At 49.9% G+C, this 16,969-nt stretch overlaps 1 protein-coding gene across 11 annotated transcripts in view; it reads left to right on the top strand.

Annotated features, from left to right (window-relative positions):
• Positions 1 to 16,969, top strand: part of SHANK3 (SH3 and multiple ankyrin repeat domains 3) — a 494,453-nt gene that overhangs the window by 236,896 nt on the left and 240,588 nt on the right. For all 11 annotated transcript variants that reach the window (XR_013842778.1, XR_013842779.1, XM_079992132.1 and 8 more), the window contains one exon: positions 1,243 to 1,309. Coding sequence is in view for 9 of the 11 variants with exons in the window: in XM_079992132.1 (XP_079848258.1) it covers positions 1,243 to 1,309 (67 nt within the window). In the remaining 2 variants the exon portion in view is untranslated. The remainder of the gene's footprint in view (positions 1 to 1,242; positions 1,310 to 16,969) is intronic.

Below are 16,969 nucleotides of genomic sequence, written 5' to 3'. Positions count from 1 at the left end.
CTAAATCATGGTGCCCAGAACTGAACACAGTATTTCAGATGTGGTCTGACCAAGGCAGAAGAGAGCTTCCCTTGACCTGGACACTAGACCTGTTGAGGCAGCCTAGAAAAGCCTTACCCTTCTTTTGTTGCTGCATCACTCTGTTGATTCAGTGTTCTTGTAAGTGGGACAGGAGACTGAGGAGAGGGTACCTGGACCAGTGTCACCTGGGGGGTTTTATGACTGCGGTCCCATCCACACTTCTGCCTAGAAAGCACAGGTCCAAGCAGTTTTCTGGCACGAGTCTGAGCTGTTTTCTCCTTGCCCCAGCACCCTTGCACCAGCTCCTTAGTGTTGCATCAGGAAAAACATCAATCCTGAAGAAACCCAAATTGCCATTTGCTCTGATTGAGTGCTAAAGAGCAGTTTTCCCTAGGGAAACCAGTGGGATGAGAGGAATCATGGATAGGCCCTGGGTTGGTATTTAAAACCCAGGTCTTCCTCATCCAATTCCAGCACTGTAACCCATGCACAACACTGTGCCTCATGCCGCGATAAACCCAACGCCAGCCTTCCCAACACCCTCCAGATGGTGTTTATTTAGGGAACTCAGGGAACTCATTTGCACCTGTTGATCTGCCCACATCCTAGAAAATGCCTGAGTTGGGCTTGTGGGGCCATTGCCATACCCCATACCTCTTTGTTCCCTGTTTTAGGTATCAGGGCAGCAGACTCACTGACTGGGTGAATCAGGGCATCACTGTGTTTTTACATGAGTAGAATGTGTCCTTTTATTTAAAATGCATCTCTGGATTATTTGTGGGGCTTAGGGATTTGTTCATTCCCCCCCCCCAAAAAAAAATATAGTCCGGTCCCCCACAAGGTCTGAGGGACAGTGGGCCAGCTGCCTGCTGAAAAAGTTTGCTGACCCCTGTGCTTGGGGATCATAGCCACCTCTTCATCCCTGTTCAGAAAGGACATCATTGCAAAGGCTTTGGAAGACTTTTGCCTTCTAGCTCAGCAATTCTGATGGGGAAAAGAAATTACAGAATATGCTCTGGGGAGGGTGCAGCAGCATGGAGAGTTCATTAAGGGATGAGAAGGTAAAAGGCTGCTGCTGTAAGTGGCCCTACCTCACAGGGTCGTTGTAAGATTGAACAATATAAATCTCTGTGATCGTTGATTTTGCTTAAAAAACCTCGACGAATCTGGAATAAGCAGCCCCACCTGACTCCTGTTCTTTGTCCTCTCCCCTCGTTTCAGGTGGCCATAATTGCGGGGAATTTTGAACTGGCCGAAATCATCAAAACCCACAAAGAGTCCGACGTTGGTGAGTGAGAGTGTTTGGCTTTCCACGCACTTCTTATCTCCTTGTGCAGCTGAGAGGCCCTTTGACCATCAATGGTGGGAGGCTGGGGCAAGAGGGCCAAGGAGGAGATGCCAGGAGGACCAGAGGACTTGAGAAAGGGCCAGCCTGGCTACCTTGTTAACACTGCCCTGCTTGGAAACCTCTCCCTGGTTTCCCTGAATTGACCTTGAGTTGGCAGCTTCAGGGCACCTACCCATTGAAGTGGATGAGAGGTGGAACATCACACTTGGAGATTTTTGTCCCATGACGTCTGGGTTTCCTGGGGGTAGGGAGCCCCTTGATCAGGAGACTCGCCGCCCTGCAGTAGATTTTGAACCGGTGACCTCCTTGGGAACCTCTGGCAGCGAGTCCAGCTCCGTCATAAAGTCCTGGCTGCTCTCACCCTAGTCTCATGGGAGAGAGCATTCCACCAGGTTGGAGCCATCACTGAGAAGGCCCTGGCCCTGGTGGAGGATAATTGGACTTCCTTAGGGCCTGGGACCTCTAAACTATGCTTATTCATGGACCTTAAGGTCCTCTGCAGGGCAGACCAGGAGAGGCAGGCCCGTAGATACAAGGGCCCTAAGCCACCCAACAGCCAACAGAAGGGACCTTTTGCATTCCTTGTGGAGCTGCAATGCAGACTGGATACCTCTGGAACCTCTGGCCTAGCCTGTCTAGTGTGTGGAGGGTGACTCTGGGAGGAGGAACAGAAGGTGGCAAGGTGGCATCTGTTTATCTTGTGGTTGGTTTGAGGTAGGCGATTGGCTGTGCCTCTTTGGGGTGTCTTCTGCCTTGCTCCCCACACCCCTTCCATCCCATATGCAGCTCCTGCAGGGACAATGCTGGTGTTTCCTCCTCTGAGAATGCATGCTGTGACCTGCCTCTGTGGTGCAGCTACATTTAGAATGGTCTTTGCTCTTCTGGGCTCCTGCTTGGCAGAGACTGAAGGAAATGATCAAAGGAAGGAGGGTGCATCTCACATAGAAGGGAGGCTGGAGGAGACAGAGGCTTTTCAGCTTGGGCAGAGGAAATTCAATGGCAGGAGACGAGAGAGCATTGCATGAAATGATGAGCAGCACAGAAGGAGGAATCCGGGAGCAAACGGTTCATTTCTGTGGGAATGTTCAGGGATGCAGGAGAGGATATATTGTTTGATTATAGCCTTTCCAACTTGTCTTAACAAGTTCACAATTTAGCAGAGTAACATTCCCCTTTTTTAAACTCACAGCGGATGCGTTTGCTCAGGCTCGCTAAAGCCTCTATAATAACTGTTCTGGTATTTTCCCCTTATTCCCTCATAAAAGATGAGACACGACACAATCTTCTATAAAAGTATAAAAAGAGTTTACTCACATTCTGTTCACAATCGGATCCCAGAAGGCAGACTTATCTCAGAAAAGTAACATAAACCTGGAAACTATCTCATAAGGAGACAGTCCCTTTGGAAGCCAAGAGAGCATCTTTGGCTAAGCAGATGTTGCTTCTTCGATGCATGTAGTCAAAGAGAGAGAGATGGCTGCCCTGCCCTGTGCTTTTTGTCGTTACCTGCACAGGTGAGGCCACGCCCACCTCTAGTCACATGCAGAGGAAGTCTGTCCCAGCCCAGAAGGAAACAGGAAGTTGACCTGCTGGCTGGACAAACATTCCTTCCCATGTGTAAACATGTTCACTCTAGGACTTGACTGCTCTTTTGTTTCACATTGCACAATTTCTGAGTCACGGCAGCTGCTGTGTTGAGTTGCACCAAGAAACCAAACCAGCATCTGGTTCCCAGTCAGTATCTGGGCTGCCCCTCTCATGACTGAGAGGTAACAAAATTCCCTCTGCATTGAGAACAGCATTTTCAGACCAAGGTGAAGGCTTCAAACTATGTCTTCTCCTTGACAGGCTAGCTTTCTGCAGGCGTGGCATTTTTGTTTCAAACGGAGGGGTGTCCCATCAAGGGAGCCCCCACACCACAGCCTGGAGGAGTGCAGCCCAGATGACAGGCAAGGAAGTTCATTCAAACAGGAGCTTTGCAACCTCAAGGCCTCTGGAGTTTTGTACTCAGGCGGAGACGAAAACCCCAAGCTTGTCTCTCCTCCCTTTCTAGGGAGTTGCTTCGGTTTCCCGCGAGAGAAGAATGGCAGTTTCTCGAGCACCTATCAGGCGCAGGATCAGAGGCAGAGAGCAGGGCCCATTAACAAATGAAAGGGAGATTACATTAATGAGAATTGTCAAACGGCTTGGCTACCAAAACTGACTTATTTAATTTTGTTCCATTGAGAGGGCGGAGGCGGCACGAGATCAATTAAAGGCGGAAAGGCTGCCTTGGCGAGAGGTGGCTATCAGTCCAAGTAGGTCAAATAGCACTGGGGGGAAAGGGAGGGTGAGAGGGATTGAGAGCGGGCAGGCGGGCAGCGGGTCCAGATGGCCAGCTCCTGCAAGCCAAGGGAATTGGCGAAGGAACAGCCTGAAGCGAACCCTCAGAAAGGTTCTTGAAACGCCTGCAGAGAAGTGGGATTAGGAGCCGAGGAAGAGCCTGTGGGGCTTGGAGGCGCCAGGTGGCAAGGGAGGGGGGCCAGGCCACATCCAGACCTGTGCTGGGCACCTCATCCCAGCTCCTGGGAAGGTGAAGGCAAGGGCAGGTATCAGGGCCAGGAGAAACACCTGCGAGGAGCGGGGACTGAGTTGGACTCAAAGTGCCATTTGCAGGGCTGGGCATCCATTGGCATTGCCAAGGTCATGGCTGTTTCTGCCAGTGGCATGACCCCCTCCCAGTGGTTGAAAGGTCCATTCTCCCAGCAGACCCCTCCTTTGGCCAGTGCTGGGGGAGGGGGTGCTCAAGGAAGGCCATGGCCAAGCCCTGATCGGCGCTGTGCTTCTGCACTCAGCACAGAAGTGATCATATTTATTTCCTGTACTTTTCGAACACATAGAGGAACTTGCAGGGCCACTAAGTGTTTGTGTGTGTGTGTGTGTGTGTGTTTGCAAGAGTGTTTTGTGTTGTGTATTACTTTGATAAAATAAATATTTTGTTATGTGCAAATGGCTTGAGATACCTATTAAGTCCATCAATGACCATATAGCATATATTCAACACAAAAATCAGCGACCATTTGTTGTTGACAAAGGACAGCTGGACATATCAAGGGCCCCGTTACCTTCAGGAGCTGAGGGCCTCATCAAACCTAAATCCGGCTGAAATATACTTGGAGTCGAGAGTGGATTTCATGCTCTTTATTCAGCTCATAGTGGTGAGGAGGAATGGAAGTTCCCCCAGAATGTCTGCTTTATATACATTATTTACGCTAATTCCGGGATTCTCCTGTAGGCCAATCAGGTTGCAGATTCACTTCCACCTGGAGCTGGATTGGGTGGCTCCTGTGGACCAATCAGACTGCTGCATTCTGAATCCTATTGTTCTAGGACAAATCAGACTGCTGCCTTTGGGATCCTATTCAACTCAGTACATAACAGCAATAATGAAATGGAGAGCAGTGAAATTTAAAATTCAGCGTAACCACGCAAAGGTCCTTGACTAAGCCTCTTACTCCTTGGCCGTTGGAGCCTGCTGGCCTCTGTGCCTCCTGCGGATTCCCCAAGCCTCAATCTCCTGGTTGTGGAGCTGCAATCTCCTGGTTGTGGAATCCCTCCTGAAACCACGTGCTCCTTAAAAAGATCCATTCAGAAAGCTGCCACCAAAAGCAGGGGGAGAGGGGGACAAAGTCAACACAACGGCTTTCCAGCTAAGGTGATCTGCCCCTCCCTGCCAGTTCTTGGAACTCCAGACAAGCCTTCCTGGGGTGACCTCTGCATAGTGCAGCAGATACGGTATATGAGGACCTGGCAGAGCAGCCTGGGATCACAGTCTCTCAGACTGGCCCACCTCACAGGGTTATTTTGAGGCTTATTATTTATACCCCACCCATCTGGCTGGGTTTCCCAAGCCACTCTGGGCAGCTTTCAACAGAATATTAAAATACAGTATATTAAACATTAAAAGCTTCCCTAAACAGGGCTGCCTTCAGATGTCTTCTAAAAGTCTGGTAGTTGTTTATTCCTTTGACATCTGGTGGGAGGGCGTTGCACAGCGCAGGTGCCACCACCGAGAAGGCCCTCTGCCTGGTTCCCTGTAGCTTTTGCTTCTCGTAAGAAGGGAACCGCCAGAAGGCCTTTGAAGCTGGACCTCCGTGTCCGGGCAGAACGATGGAGGTGGAGACGCTCCTTCAGGTATACTGGACCGAGGCCATTTAGGGCTTTCAAGGTCAGCACCAACACTTTGAATTGTGCTCGGAAATATACTGGGAGCCAGTGTAGGTCTTTCAGGACCTGAGTTATGTGGTCTCAGCGGCTGCTCCCGGTCACCAGTCTAGATGCCGCATTCTGGATTAGTTGTAGTTTCCAGGTCACCTTCAAAGGTAGCCCCACATAGAGCGCCATGCAGTAGTCCAAGCGAAAGATAACCAGAGCATGCACCACTCTGGCAAGACAGTCCACAGTCAGGGAGGGTCTTAGCCTGTGTACCAGATGGAGCTGGTAGACAGCTGCCCTGGGCACTGAATAGACCTGCACCTCCATGGACAGCTGTGAGTCCAGAATGACTCCCAGGCTGCACTCCTGGTCCTTCAGGGGCACAGTTGCCCCATTCAGGGCCAGGCTAGAACAGAGAGCGTTCTGGTAGAACCACAATGAACTCTTTGAAGGAAAGGTGGGATAGAAATCATAGCACCATAGAGTTGGAAGGGAACCCCAGGGGCCATCTAGTCTGTCCCCCTGCAATGCAGGAATCACAATGCAGCAGGATCCGTACAAGGCAATTTTCTATGTTGCTTCCTGTCATCTGATGCAGTGACGTGGCTCTTTGGTTTGCAGTCAGAACCAGATCATCCACTCGGCCTGAGCCCTTTGTGCGCCACTGTTGGCCGTGTGCTTCATGCACCTCGCCCCATCCCACGGGGTCAATCTCTCCCATGTCTTCCGAGGCCCATCCTGGCTCTGGCAATGTGACATCCCCTCCTTCCCAGGGTTCATGATTCTCGTGACTGCTCCTGATCACAAGGAACGCTCCTTCTTCCCTTCCTCGTTTGAACTTTGTTTTCTTCATCTTCCAGTCGCTGGATCTTAGCGATGCTGTTTCCTGCCAGATAGCTTTAAAAGAAAAAAAGTGCCCATATCCAAAAGCTGACCTCTCGCTTGAGTGGCGCCTTTTCTCCGCATGGGTAATGAGAGGCTCTGTTCCAGCTGCCACTTAACCTTCTCCTGGATACGCTCACGGCTCAGAGCTGCTGCAGGCTCTGTAGGACTCAAGTTTTGCAGACCGAGAGAATCAATCTGCCAACTGCCTTCCGAATTCCTCCACGAATCTGCCGCCCGTCCCCCTTCCTCCCTGCCCTTCACACAACCAGCCGCGGTGCTCATTATGCTATTCCCAGTTCTGAATACAGAGGTCATTCCATCCGTGCACATGCAGCTGGAAAGCTAGCAACGGTTGCCTGAAATTAGAAAACAATCCCATCGGTCCTTCAGGGGCATTTGCTGCCCTCTTCCCTCAGTTCCACTACCTGAAGTCCTTTCCCCTAAAGAACCAAGAGTCTTGTGGACTAGCACATTTGTTTTATTTGTTTTTATTTATTCCATACATATCCCACCTTGCTCTCCTAGGTGCTTCTCCCCCTCCTCATTTAATCCCTACAGCAACCCTGTGAGGGCAAGTTTGGCTGAGAGGCAGCAACTTGCCCAAGGTCACTCCTCGTGAGCCTAACAACAACAACAACAACAACAACAATTTATTATTTATACCACGTCCATCTGGCTGGGTTTCCCCAGCCACTCTGGGCAGCTCCCAACAGAATTAATGATAATAATAAAAAAGCAATAAAACATCAGACATTAAAAACTGCCTTCAGATGTCCTCTAAAAGTGAGATACAGGTAGGTAGCCGTGTTGGTCTGCCGTAGTCGAAACAAAAACAAAAAATTCCTTCCAGGAGCACCTTAGAGACCTACTAAGTTAGTTATTGGTATGAGCTTCCGTGTGCATGCACACTTCTTCAGATACAATGAAACAGAAGTCACCAGACCCTGTCTTCCACTGCCTCCCTCATGCTGGTAGCTTGTCCCACCATCTCGTCCTCTGTTGTCCCCTTCTCCTTGTGCCCTCCATCTTTCCCAACATCAGGGTCTTTTCCAGGGAGTCTTCTCTTCTCATGAGGTGGCCAAAGTCTTGGAGCCTCAGCTTCAGGATCTGTCCTTCCAGTGAGCACTCAGGCCTGATTTCCTTCAGAATGGATAGGTTTGATCTTCTTGCAGTCCATGGGACTCTCAAGAGTCTCCTCCAGCACCAGAATTCAAAAGCATCCATTCTTTGGAGATCAGCCTTCTTTGTGGTCCAGCTCTCACTCTTTGTTTCTGTGTTTCTATGATTCTCTGATCTGGCACCTTCCTGCCATGTGCAATTTACCACCCGAAATAGCTTCTCCAGGCTGAAGACTCCTCACCTGCAGCCCCGTCTTCTTTCCTCGCCTCCCCCCCCCACTTAAGCACCCCTCTCCCTCCATCGCTTTGGGCCTTGCTCACTGCCAGATTTGCCACACCTTGGGCTGCGCTTGACTCTGGGAGCTGCTACGGAAGGATGGAGATTGGAGGGCTGCAGGGCTGAGAGTGTGACGGGTTGGGGGCGGCAGCTGCAAGAATCAGAAAGCGCCTGGAGCCCCTGCGAGAGAAGCTTTGCGCAGGACCTGGACCTCTGCAGCTGAATCACTCATCAGTGTGACAAGCTGTTCCCACTGCCTCAGTGCACAGTCACGTGCAGGATGTGTCCTTGACAGGCGTGGCCAGCATGGAGGGACTCCTTTAAAAGCCCCCCTTCCCCTTTTGCAAAGCCACAGACAATCTGCTTCATAATCAAGGGCGAGAAATAGATCTTTATTATTTCACGGTTAAGAGTACTCACGGACATAACACGAAGCTAGATGCTGGAAGATTCAGGGCAGGTTCTTAAAAAAAAAGTCCTTCTTCCCACAGTGCAGAGTTAATCTGTGGAACTGCCTCCCACAGGGATGGCCACAAACCTAGATGGCTTTCAAAGAGGATTAGACAGATTCATGGAGGATGCCATCAATGGCTTGTAGCTACGATGACCCTACTCTTCCTCCACAGTTGGAGGCAGCAAAGTTTATGGATACCAGTTGCTGAAAACCACAGAGATGGGCATGGATCCATTGGCTGAGATTCCTGCATTTCAGGGGGTTGGTCTAGATGACCCTCAGGATCCCTTCCAACATTTCTACAATTCTTGGGCTCGAATCCTGCTCATGGGCTTCCCACCGGGACGTCTGGTTGGCCGCTGTGAGAACAGGAGGCTGGACTGGGTAGGCTGTGGGCCTGATCCAGCCGTGCTCCACTTACATTCTTGTGTGCTTTATACCAAGTCATGCCATTGGTCCTTCCAGCCCAGCATTGTCTGCACTGACCAGCAGCATCTCTCCAGGGTTTCAGATGGGATATTTTTCCTTGTCAGGATTCGAACTTGTGCTCTGCTGGTGAGCTGCAGCACAGCACAACTAAAACAGCCGGCACAGCCATTGCATAGGAGAACAGATGCAGTGGGACATAGACGGCAGACGCACTCTGGATTCATCCACAATTCCCCTTGTCCCACTGCTTTCCCCCAGGAAAAACCACTCTTTGGTGCTCAATCGGAGTAAACAGCGATCAAGTTTCCTGCAGATTGCCGTTTGTTCCGATTTAGAGCTAAAGAGTAGATTTCCCCTGGGGGGATACAGCTTTCTAGGCATCGGGCAGTTGGAAGTGTGGACAAGCCCTCTTTCCTTAAGGCACATCTGAAGCACAACCCCCCCAAAAAAGAAGTCTGGGTTTGTTAAGGGTTGCGGGGAATTGTAACTCTGGGTTCACCACCCTTCTGCCTGTCCCGTGATTTCTAAGCACATTTTGCTTTTTTCCTCCTGTGGTTTCCTGCTGATTCAGAACAAATATGAGTTGGGTTTTCTGTGGATTCACATTTGATCCAATTCAGCAGTAAACTCTGGGTTTTCCCGGGGAAATAGGTGGGACCAAAGAAAAATCTCCCAAATTGATGCCCGGAATTCTTTGACACAAGGAATTTCCACCACCATCCAGGGTTGTCCATCCTGTTTCTGCTACTCTCAGAAAGTTCTTCCGGATGTTCAGTCTCCTTTCTTGTAATTTGAATCCATTGGTTCAGGTCCGACCCTCCAGAGCAGGAGAAAACAAGCTTCCTCCACCTTCCATGTTTCAGCCATTCAGGTATTTGAAGATGGCTCTCATGTCCTCTCTCAGTCTTCTGTTCTCCAGGCTAAACAGACCCAGCCCCTTCGTGATCACTGAGCCTAACCAGCTTCCCAGGAAAGCAAGACCCTGTCAGGGATACTCCAGCTGTGATTCCTGCACAGCAGAGGGCTGGACTAGAGGAGTTTTGGGGTCCCTTCTATGATTCTATCTTTTGTACACTGAAAGCATTCTGCATAAGATGGTCATTGTACCCAAAGGGCAAGGCTAAAAGGGCAGTGGAGGTACTGACCCTCCAATCTGCACCCAAAACGTCTTCTACGCTCCTTTTCTGCCGGCAGGTAGATGAGCCCAAGAGGAACCCATAAACCAAAAGCTGCTCCCAGAGGAAATGGGGGCCTGGGCAGGCCCCTCTGTTTGCTTCCTGGCACCCAAGCTGCTCATTCACCCAGTCCCAGATTCTCTAACGGTTGGGCTTTTGAAGAAAGCAAGTGGCTTCTGCCAGGAGCCTGAACTCCCAGCTGCCGCGGCTGCACCATTACAGCTGCTCGGCTCCTGACTGCTCAGAAACGAGGCTGGCGTGAGCCCTTCGCTTGCCAAAAATTGCCTGTGACACTGCCAGCCTAGCTGTGATCAGACCGACATGCAATTAAGCATTTCCCCCAAGCAGCTGATGGTGGGGAAATAATGATTACCTTGCTCGGCTCATTGAGCACAAACCCAAACTGCCGCCTCCCACGGAGAGCTCTCCTGGCCCCTCCACTTGGAAAGCCCCCTCCCTCCCTGTCAAGGTGCCCAGAGGGTGGCACTGGCTGGTAGCGCCATCGGGAGATCCTGGAGGGGGGGGATGTGGAAGCACGCAAGACACAAATCTGCCTCTGCTCACTTCAAGCGCTCAAAGGCGTTCCGCTCCCCTGCGCCAAAATGGTTGCTTTCTTTCATTGGTTTCAGAGAGCTTTTATAAGAATGGTGTGATGGCCTGGGACTCGGGGTCAGACTCAAAACCAGAGGAGTCTCAGTCCGTACTGGATCCTTTGCCTCAGGTGGCAGCTGAACCTAGTCTGGGACCTGATTCTGAAGAGTCCCAGTCTACACAGGTTCCCCTGCAACAAGCTCCAGCTGGGCCGAGTCTGGGGCCTGAGCCTGCCCTGGCTCCAGATGTGGGGATGACCTCCTTGCCTCCAGCTGGGCCATCACTTACAGCTGCTCCACTACCGGTTGGGTCAGGGGAGGCTGAGGCGGCCTCTGGGTCTAGTAACACACCGACGTCTCCCGAGCTGCAGAGACTGAGGTCTGAGAGAAGGAGAGACCTGAGTACTCGCAGGAGGAGTGCTCGCCTTTGGGCGAAACAGGGAGGTGAGTCGCCAGGGGATCAGGACCGGCCGAGATAAAAGGCTGCTGGACCCTGCCCCAGGTTGTGGGAGCAACATTGCTGTATGCAGGATCCTGCCTGAGATCCTGTGCCTGACCTCGCCTGGTTTCCTGCCTTGGCCCTGTTGAACTGGCTCCTCATGGAACCCTTGTATTCAGAACCGGAACTGGACCGCGTTGCTCGGGTTAACCCCCGGGCCCAGCACAAACAGCCAGATCAATCCAATACCCAACTAGCCACATAAGAGGAGCCTGCAGGATCAGGCTAGTGGTCTACCCAGTCCAGATACCTGTGGAAAACCAGAAAGAAGGAATTGACTGCAAGAGCAAGATTCTCCCCTCCTGTGCTTTCCAGCAACTGGTATTCAGAAGCATTGCCGGCCCCAGCTGTGGAGACAGAGCATAGAATCAGAATTGTAGAATTGTAGAGTTGGAAGGGACCCTGAGGGTCATCTAGTCCAACCCCCTGCAATGCTGGAGTCTCAGCTAAAGTATGGATCTCAACTAAAGCCATCATGGCAAGTAGCTGTTTATACTTCAGCCACTTACTCCGAAGGACGTCTTTCTTTCTTCCTGAGTCCCAACTGGATGGAGGCTGGCTGGGATTACTCACCGAAGGGGGACGGGACACTCTGCACATGCTCTGAGGCACGCTTGTAGTTATTTCTTTACAAGCACCTCTCGGGATTTTTCTGTCCTGGGAAAAACTGTTAGCGTGAGACCTTAGTGCAGGCATGTCTATGGCCTGGCCCGGGGGCCTAATCCAGCCCGCTGTTCGGTATAATGACTGCCAGTCCTGTGACAGTCCTAAAAAAAAAAGCTCAATGACTTCAATCCTAAAAACCCCGCAACTTTGGAGTAAAATCGTCAGCCCTCACACATGTTCACATCATCATATCTGGCCCTCTTTGAAAACAGTTTGGACTTAGTGAATCACAGCCCATCAGGGAGAGTAGCGCTGGGCTCTCTGACTCAACACTCTGATTGAACAGTTTCATAGGATATACACACCCCATAGTTTAATCAGCATTTACCTAAGTTCTTTAAGTTCTTTTTTTTAAAAATGAATACATTTGGCTCTCAGAATTTTTCTGCTCCTAAACATTCATTTACAGTCTTTGTCGCTGCAGGTTTTTTTTGGTGAGATTTTTAAGGCTTTAATTGAACAAAAGCCTCTTCGGAGCAGGGTTGGGAGCAATGTTTTTGCCAAAAATCTCAGAAACCTCATCAGGAGGGCTTTAAACTGACTAATGTGGGGGAGGGAGACAGTGCTCCTGAAGGTAGGAGTCTATCAATTGATGAAGATGATCATCCAAATGTCATAGACCAAATGGAGCAAACAGCACGCAGACCTAGTGGTGGGAGGAAAAAATCCTTAAATAAGAGACACGGGGGAATGATTAATGGACTTCAATGTCTGTACACTAATGCGCAAAGCATGGGAAATAAACAAGATGAGCTTGAGCTCTTGGTACAGCAAACTAAATATGACATAATAGGCATCACTGAAACCTGGTGGGATAAGTCCCATGACTGGAATGTAATAATGGAGGGATACAATCTATTTCAGAGAAACAGACCAGACAAGAAAGGAGGAGGAGTGGCGTTATATGTCAGGGGTGTGTATACCTGTGAAGAGATCCAAGATTTAGAACCTCAAAGCCAAAGTGAGAGCATCTGGGTCAAAATTAAGGGAGAGAAGAATAACAGGGACCTCATTGTGGGAGTTTACTATAGATCCCCAAGCCAAACGGAGGACATAGATGATGCCTTCCTGGAACAGATGGCCAAGCATGCAAAAGGAAGGGAGATAGTAGTAATGGGGGACTTCAATTACCCGGATATTTGCTGGATGTCAAACTCAGCCAAGAGCATAAGGTCAAACAGATTCCTCACTGGCCTTGCAGACAACTTCGTTGTCCAGAAAGTGGGAGAAGCAACAAGAGGAACAGCCATTTTAGATCTGGTCCTAACCAATGTTGATGACCTGGTTAGTGGGGTAGAAGTGGAAGGATCATTAGGCGCGAGTGATCATGCTCTTCTGAAGTTTACTATACAGCGGAAAGGAGCAGTCAAGCATACTAGGACTCAATTTCTTGACTTTAAGAAAGCCGACTTCATAAAACTTAGGGAAGTGCTGGGTGAGATCCCATGGACAGTAATACTAAAAGGAAAGGGAGTTCATGATGGCTGGGAGTTTGTTAAGAGGGAGATAGTAAAAGCACAACTTCAGGCAATACCAATGAGACGGAAACATGGAAGGTGCCTAAAGAAGCCAGGGTGGCTATCTAAAGAACTTTTAACTGAGTTAAGATTAAAAAAGGATGTGTACAAAAAATGGAAAAGGGGGGAAACCACCAAAGAGAAATTCAAACAAATAGCCAGCATGTGTAGACACAAAGTCAGAAAAGCTAAAGCACAGAATGAACTCAGGCTTGCTAGAGAGGTTAAAAGCAACAAAAAAGGCTTTTATGGGTATGTTCGTAGCAAAAGGAAGAACAAAGAAACAGTGGGGTCACTCAGAGGAGAAGATGGTGAAATGCAAACAGGGGACACAGAAAGGGCTGAACTCCTCAATGCCTTCTTTGCCTCAGTATTCTCCAATAAAGAAAACAATGCCCGACCTGAAGAATTTGGAGCAAATGATTCAGCAGAGGAAACACAGCCCAGAATAACTAAGGAGATAGTACAAGAATACTTGGCTAGTCTAGATGTATTCAAGTCTCCGGGGCCAGATGAACTGCATCCAAGAGTATTAAAAGAACTGGCAGATGTGATCTCAGAACCACTGGCAGTCATCTTTGAGAATTCCTGGAGAACAGGCGAAGTCCCGGCAGGCTGGAGGAGGGCAAATGTTGTCCCTATTTTCAAAAAGGGGAAAAGAGAGGACCCAAATAATTACCGCCCAGTCAATCTGACATCAATACCAGGGAAGATTCTGGAGCAGATCATTAAGCAAACAGTCTGTGAGCACCTAGAAAGGAATGCTGTGATCACCAATAGTCAGCATGGATTTCTGAAAAATAAGTCATGTCAGACTAACCTGATCTCATTTTTTGACAGAATTACAACCCTGGTAGATGAAGGGAATGCAGTGGATGTAGCCTACCTTGATTTCAGCAAGGCATTTGACAAGGTGCCCCATGATATTCTTGTAAAGAAGCTGGTAAAATTCAGACTTGACTATGCTACCACTCAATGGATTTGTAGCTGGCTGACTGACCGAACCCAAAGGGTGCTCATCAGTGGTTCCTCTTCATCCTGGAGAAAAGTGACTAGTGGGGTGCCACAGGGTTCTGTCTTGGGCCCCTTCTTATTCAACATCTTTATCAACGACTTGGATGATGGACTCAAGGGCATCCTGATCAAATTTGCAGATGACACCAAACTGGGAGGGGTGGCTAACACCCCAGAGGACAGGATCACACTTCAAAACGACCTTGACAGATTAGAGAACTGGGCCAAAACAAACAAGATGAATTTTAACAGGGAGAAATGTAAAGTATTGCACTTGGGCAAAAAAAATGAGAGGCACAAATACAAGCTGGGTGACACCTGGCTTGAGAGCAGTACATGTGAAAAGGATCTAGGAGTCTTGGTTGACCGCAAACTTGACATGAGCCAACAGTGTGACGCGGCAGCTAAAAAAGCCAATGCAATTCTGGCCTGCATCAATAGGAGTATGGCATCTAGATCAAGGGAAGTAATAGTGCCATTGTATTCTGCTCTGGTCAGACCTCACCTGGAGTACTGTGTCCAGTTCTGGGCACCACAGTTCAAGAAGGACACTGACAAACTGGAACGTGTCCAGAGGAGGGCAACCAAAATGGTCAAAAGCCTGGAAACGATGCCTTATGAGGAACGGCTAAGGGAGCTGGGCATGTTTAGCCTGGAGGAGAGGAGGTTAAGGGGTGATATTTTCAAATATATAAAAGGATGTCACATAGAGGAGGGAGAAAGGTTGTTTTCTGCTGCTCCAGAGAAGCGGACACGGAGCAATGGTTCCAAACTTCAAGAAAGAAGATTCCACCTAAACATTAGGAAAAACTTCCTGACAGTAAGAGCTGTTTGACAGTGGAATTTGCTGCCAAGGAGTGTGGTGGAGTCTCCTTCTTTGGAGGTCTTTAAGCAGAGGCTTGACAACCATATGTCAGGAGTGCTCTGATGGTGTTTCCTGCTTGGCAGGGGCTTGGACTCGATGGCCCTTGTGGTCTCTTCCAACTCTATGATTCTATGAATTTGGAAGTTCTGAGCAGATAAGTGCCTTGAACGCTGAGCTACAAGCTGTGTCCTCTCAGCAGGTAAACATGGACCTGGAAGAGACCAGGGTTCGAATTCAGGCATGATGCTCACCAGGGTGACCCTGGGGGCCAGTCCCTGCCCTGTCTCAGCCTTACCTACCTCACAGGGTCCTTGTGGGTCAGGAGAGGCTGAGGCAGCCTCTGGGTCTAGTAACCCACCGACAGCTCCTGAGCTGCAGAGACTCAGCTCTGAGAGAAGGAGAGATTGGAGTACTCGCAGGAGGAGTGGTCCCCTTCAGGCAAGACAAGGAAGTGAGTCGCTGGGGGATCAGGACCAGCCGCTACCCCAACAGAGATAAAAGGCTGCTGGACCCCACCCCAGATTGCGGGAGCAACGTTGCTGTTTGCCAGAATCTGCCTGAGATCCTGTACCTGAGATCCTGTACCTGCGGCTATTAGCGGCTTAGCGACTTAGAAAAAGGGGGGGGGGAGCGAAAAAAAATCGCAAGACTCGCAAGACGTAAACGTCTTGCGAAGCAAGCCCATAGAGAGATTTGTCTTGCGAAGCGCCTCAAAAAACGGAAAACCCTTTCGTCTAGCGGGTTTTTCGTCTTGCGAGGCATTCGTCTTGCGGGGCACCACTGTATAAAAAAATGGGATCCAGATGAGGCTCGATCATCAAGAAGGGAGCATGGAGGGCTTGGAATGAATCCCCTGAAAGCCAGAGCCATTAGACTGATAGCAGCCGGGATAAATGCATCAGGTTGCCATGGCGACGGAGAGGCGGGCAAGCGCTTGCAATCTATGGATCTCTGAGGCAAGAGTCACAGATGCAGAAAGCGACCAGGAAGATGAAGGAATGAAAGAGGCCGGCTCGCAGAGGATTCCTTGGCTAGCTGTGTTGGGAAGTGGTTTGGGGGGGCGGGGGGCTTCCTCTGGAGGGCAGGAAGCCATGCCAAGAGCCACCAGTGTCCTTGTCTGCCCCCAGCAACTGTTTAGGCTGAAATCCTGCAGGCACCTTGCCTGGAAAGGAGCCCCAATGAATACCACAACTGTCCTCCGGTTTTCAGTGCAGGTTTTCAGATTTCGCAGTAAAAGAAGGCAGAGCCCAGAGATGCCTCAAATGCTTCTGGGGCCACACTAGCCTTTGAGGGCGGCTTTTTCCAGGCTGGGATACGGATCCTAGGAATGGGACCAGGCCTCTTGCTTGCCTGGGCAGAGGGCAGAGTCTGGGTATGCAAAAAAAAATCTCTTGACTTTAGCCTGGCTGGAATGTAGTTTGTTGACTGACATTTCCACTCCACCCCCTTTTTGCCTTCGGCCCCATCTGGCTGTGTGGCCCCCAGAAAGCTTTCTACAGACTGAAAGCATTCCCCATATCTGTCAAGCTACGGGGAATCGGAATAAGCAAATCAAACGAAAGGAGCGTTCTTACCAGTTAGTTTCTTTAATAATCACAGCGAGAGACGAAGGAATGCACATCTTTCTAGAAATAGCGTTGCTCCCAGTTAAGGTTTACCCCCTCCGTCCCCATTAATCTACGCCACTCCTACGTTGAGTAATCTGAGCTTGTTGCCTCTGCGCTCTCTGTTCTATGACTCTCAGAGCCCGTCTAGTCTTAGGCGAAGGGGGGGAGGTCAGGAATGCTGTCCAAGGACACTGAATTTGCCAGTCTCTCTTTCTCCCGGTGTTTCCTCTTCTAGCTGTTCCTCACCCAGTATTTCCCAGCTTTCCCCCTCTGGACTATGCCCCTCTTCTAAATTCATACTGTCCTCCTG

This window comes from Podarcis cretensis (genome assembly GCF_951804945.1).
Source record: "Podarcis cretensis genome assembly, chromosome: 10".
NCBI classification, from domain to species: Eukaryota; Metazoa; Chordata; class Lepidosauria; order Squamata; family Lacertidae; genus Podarcis; species Podarcis cretensis.
This window is presented reverse-complemented; position numbering and strand designations above follow the sequence as displayed.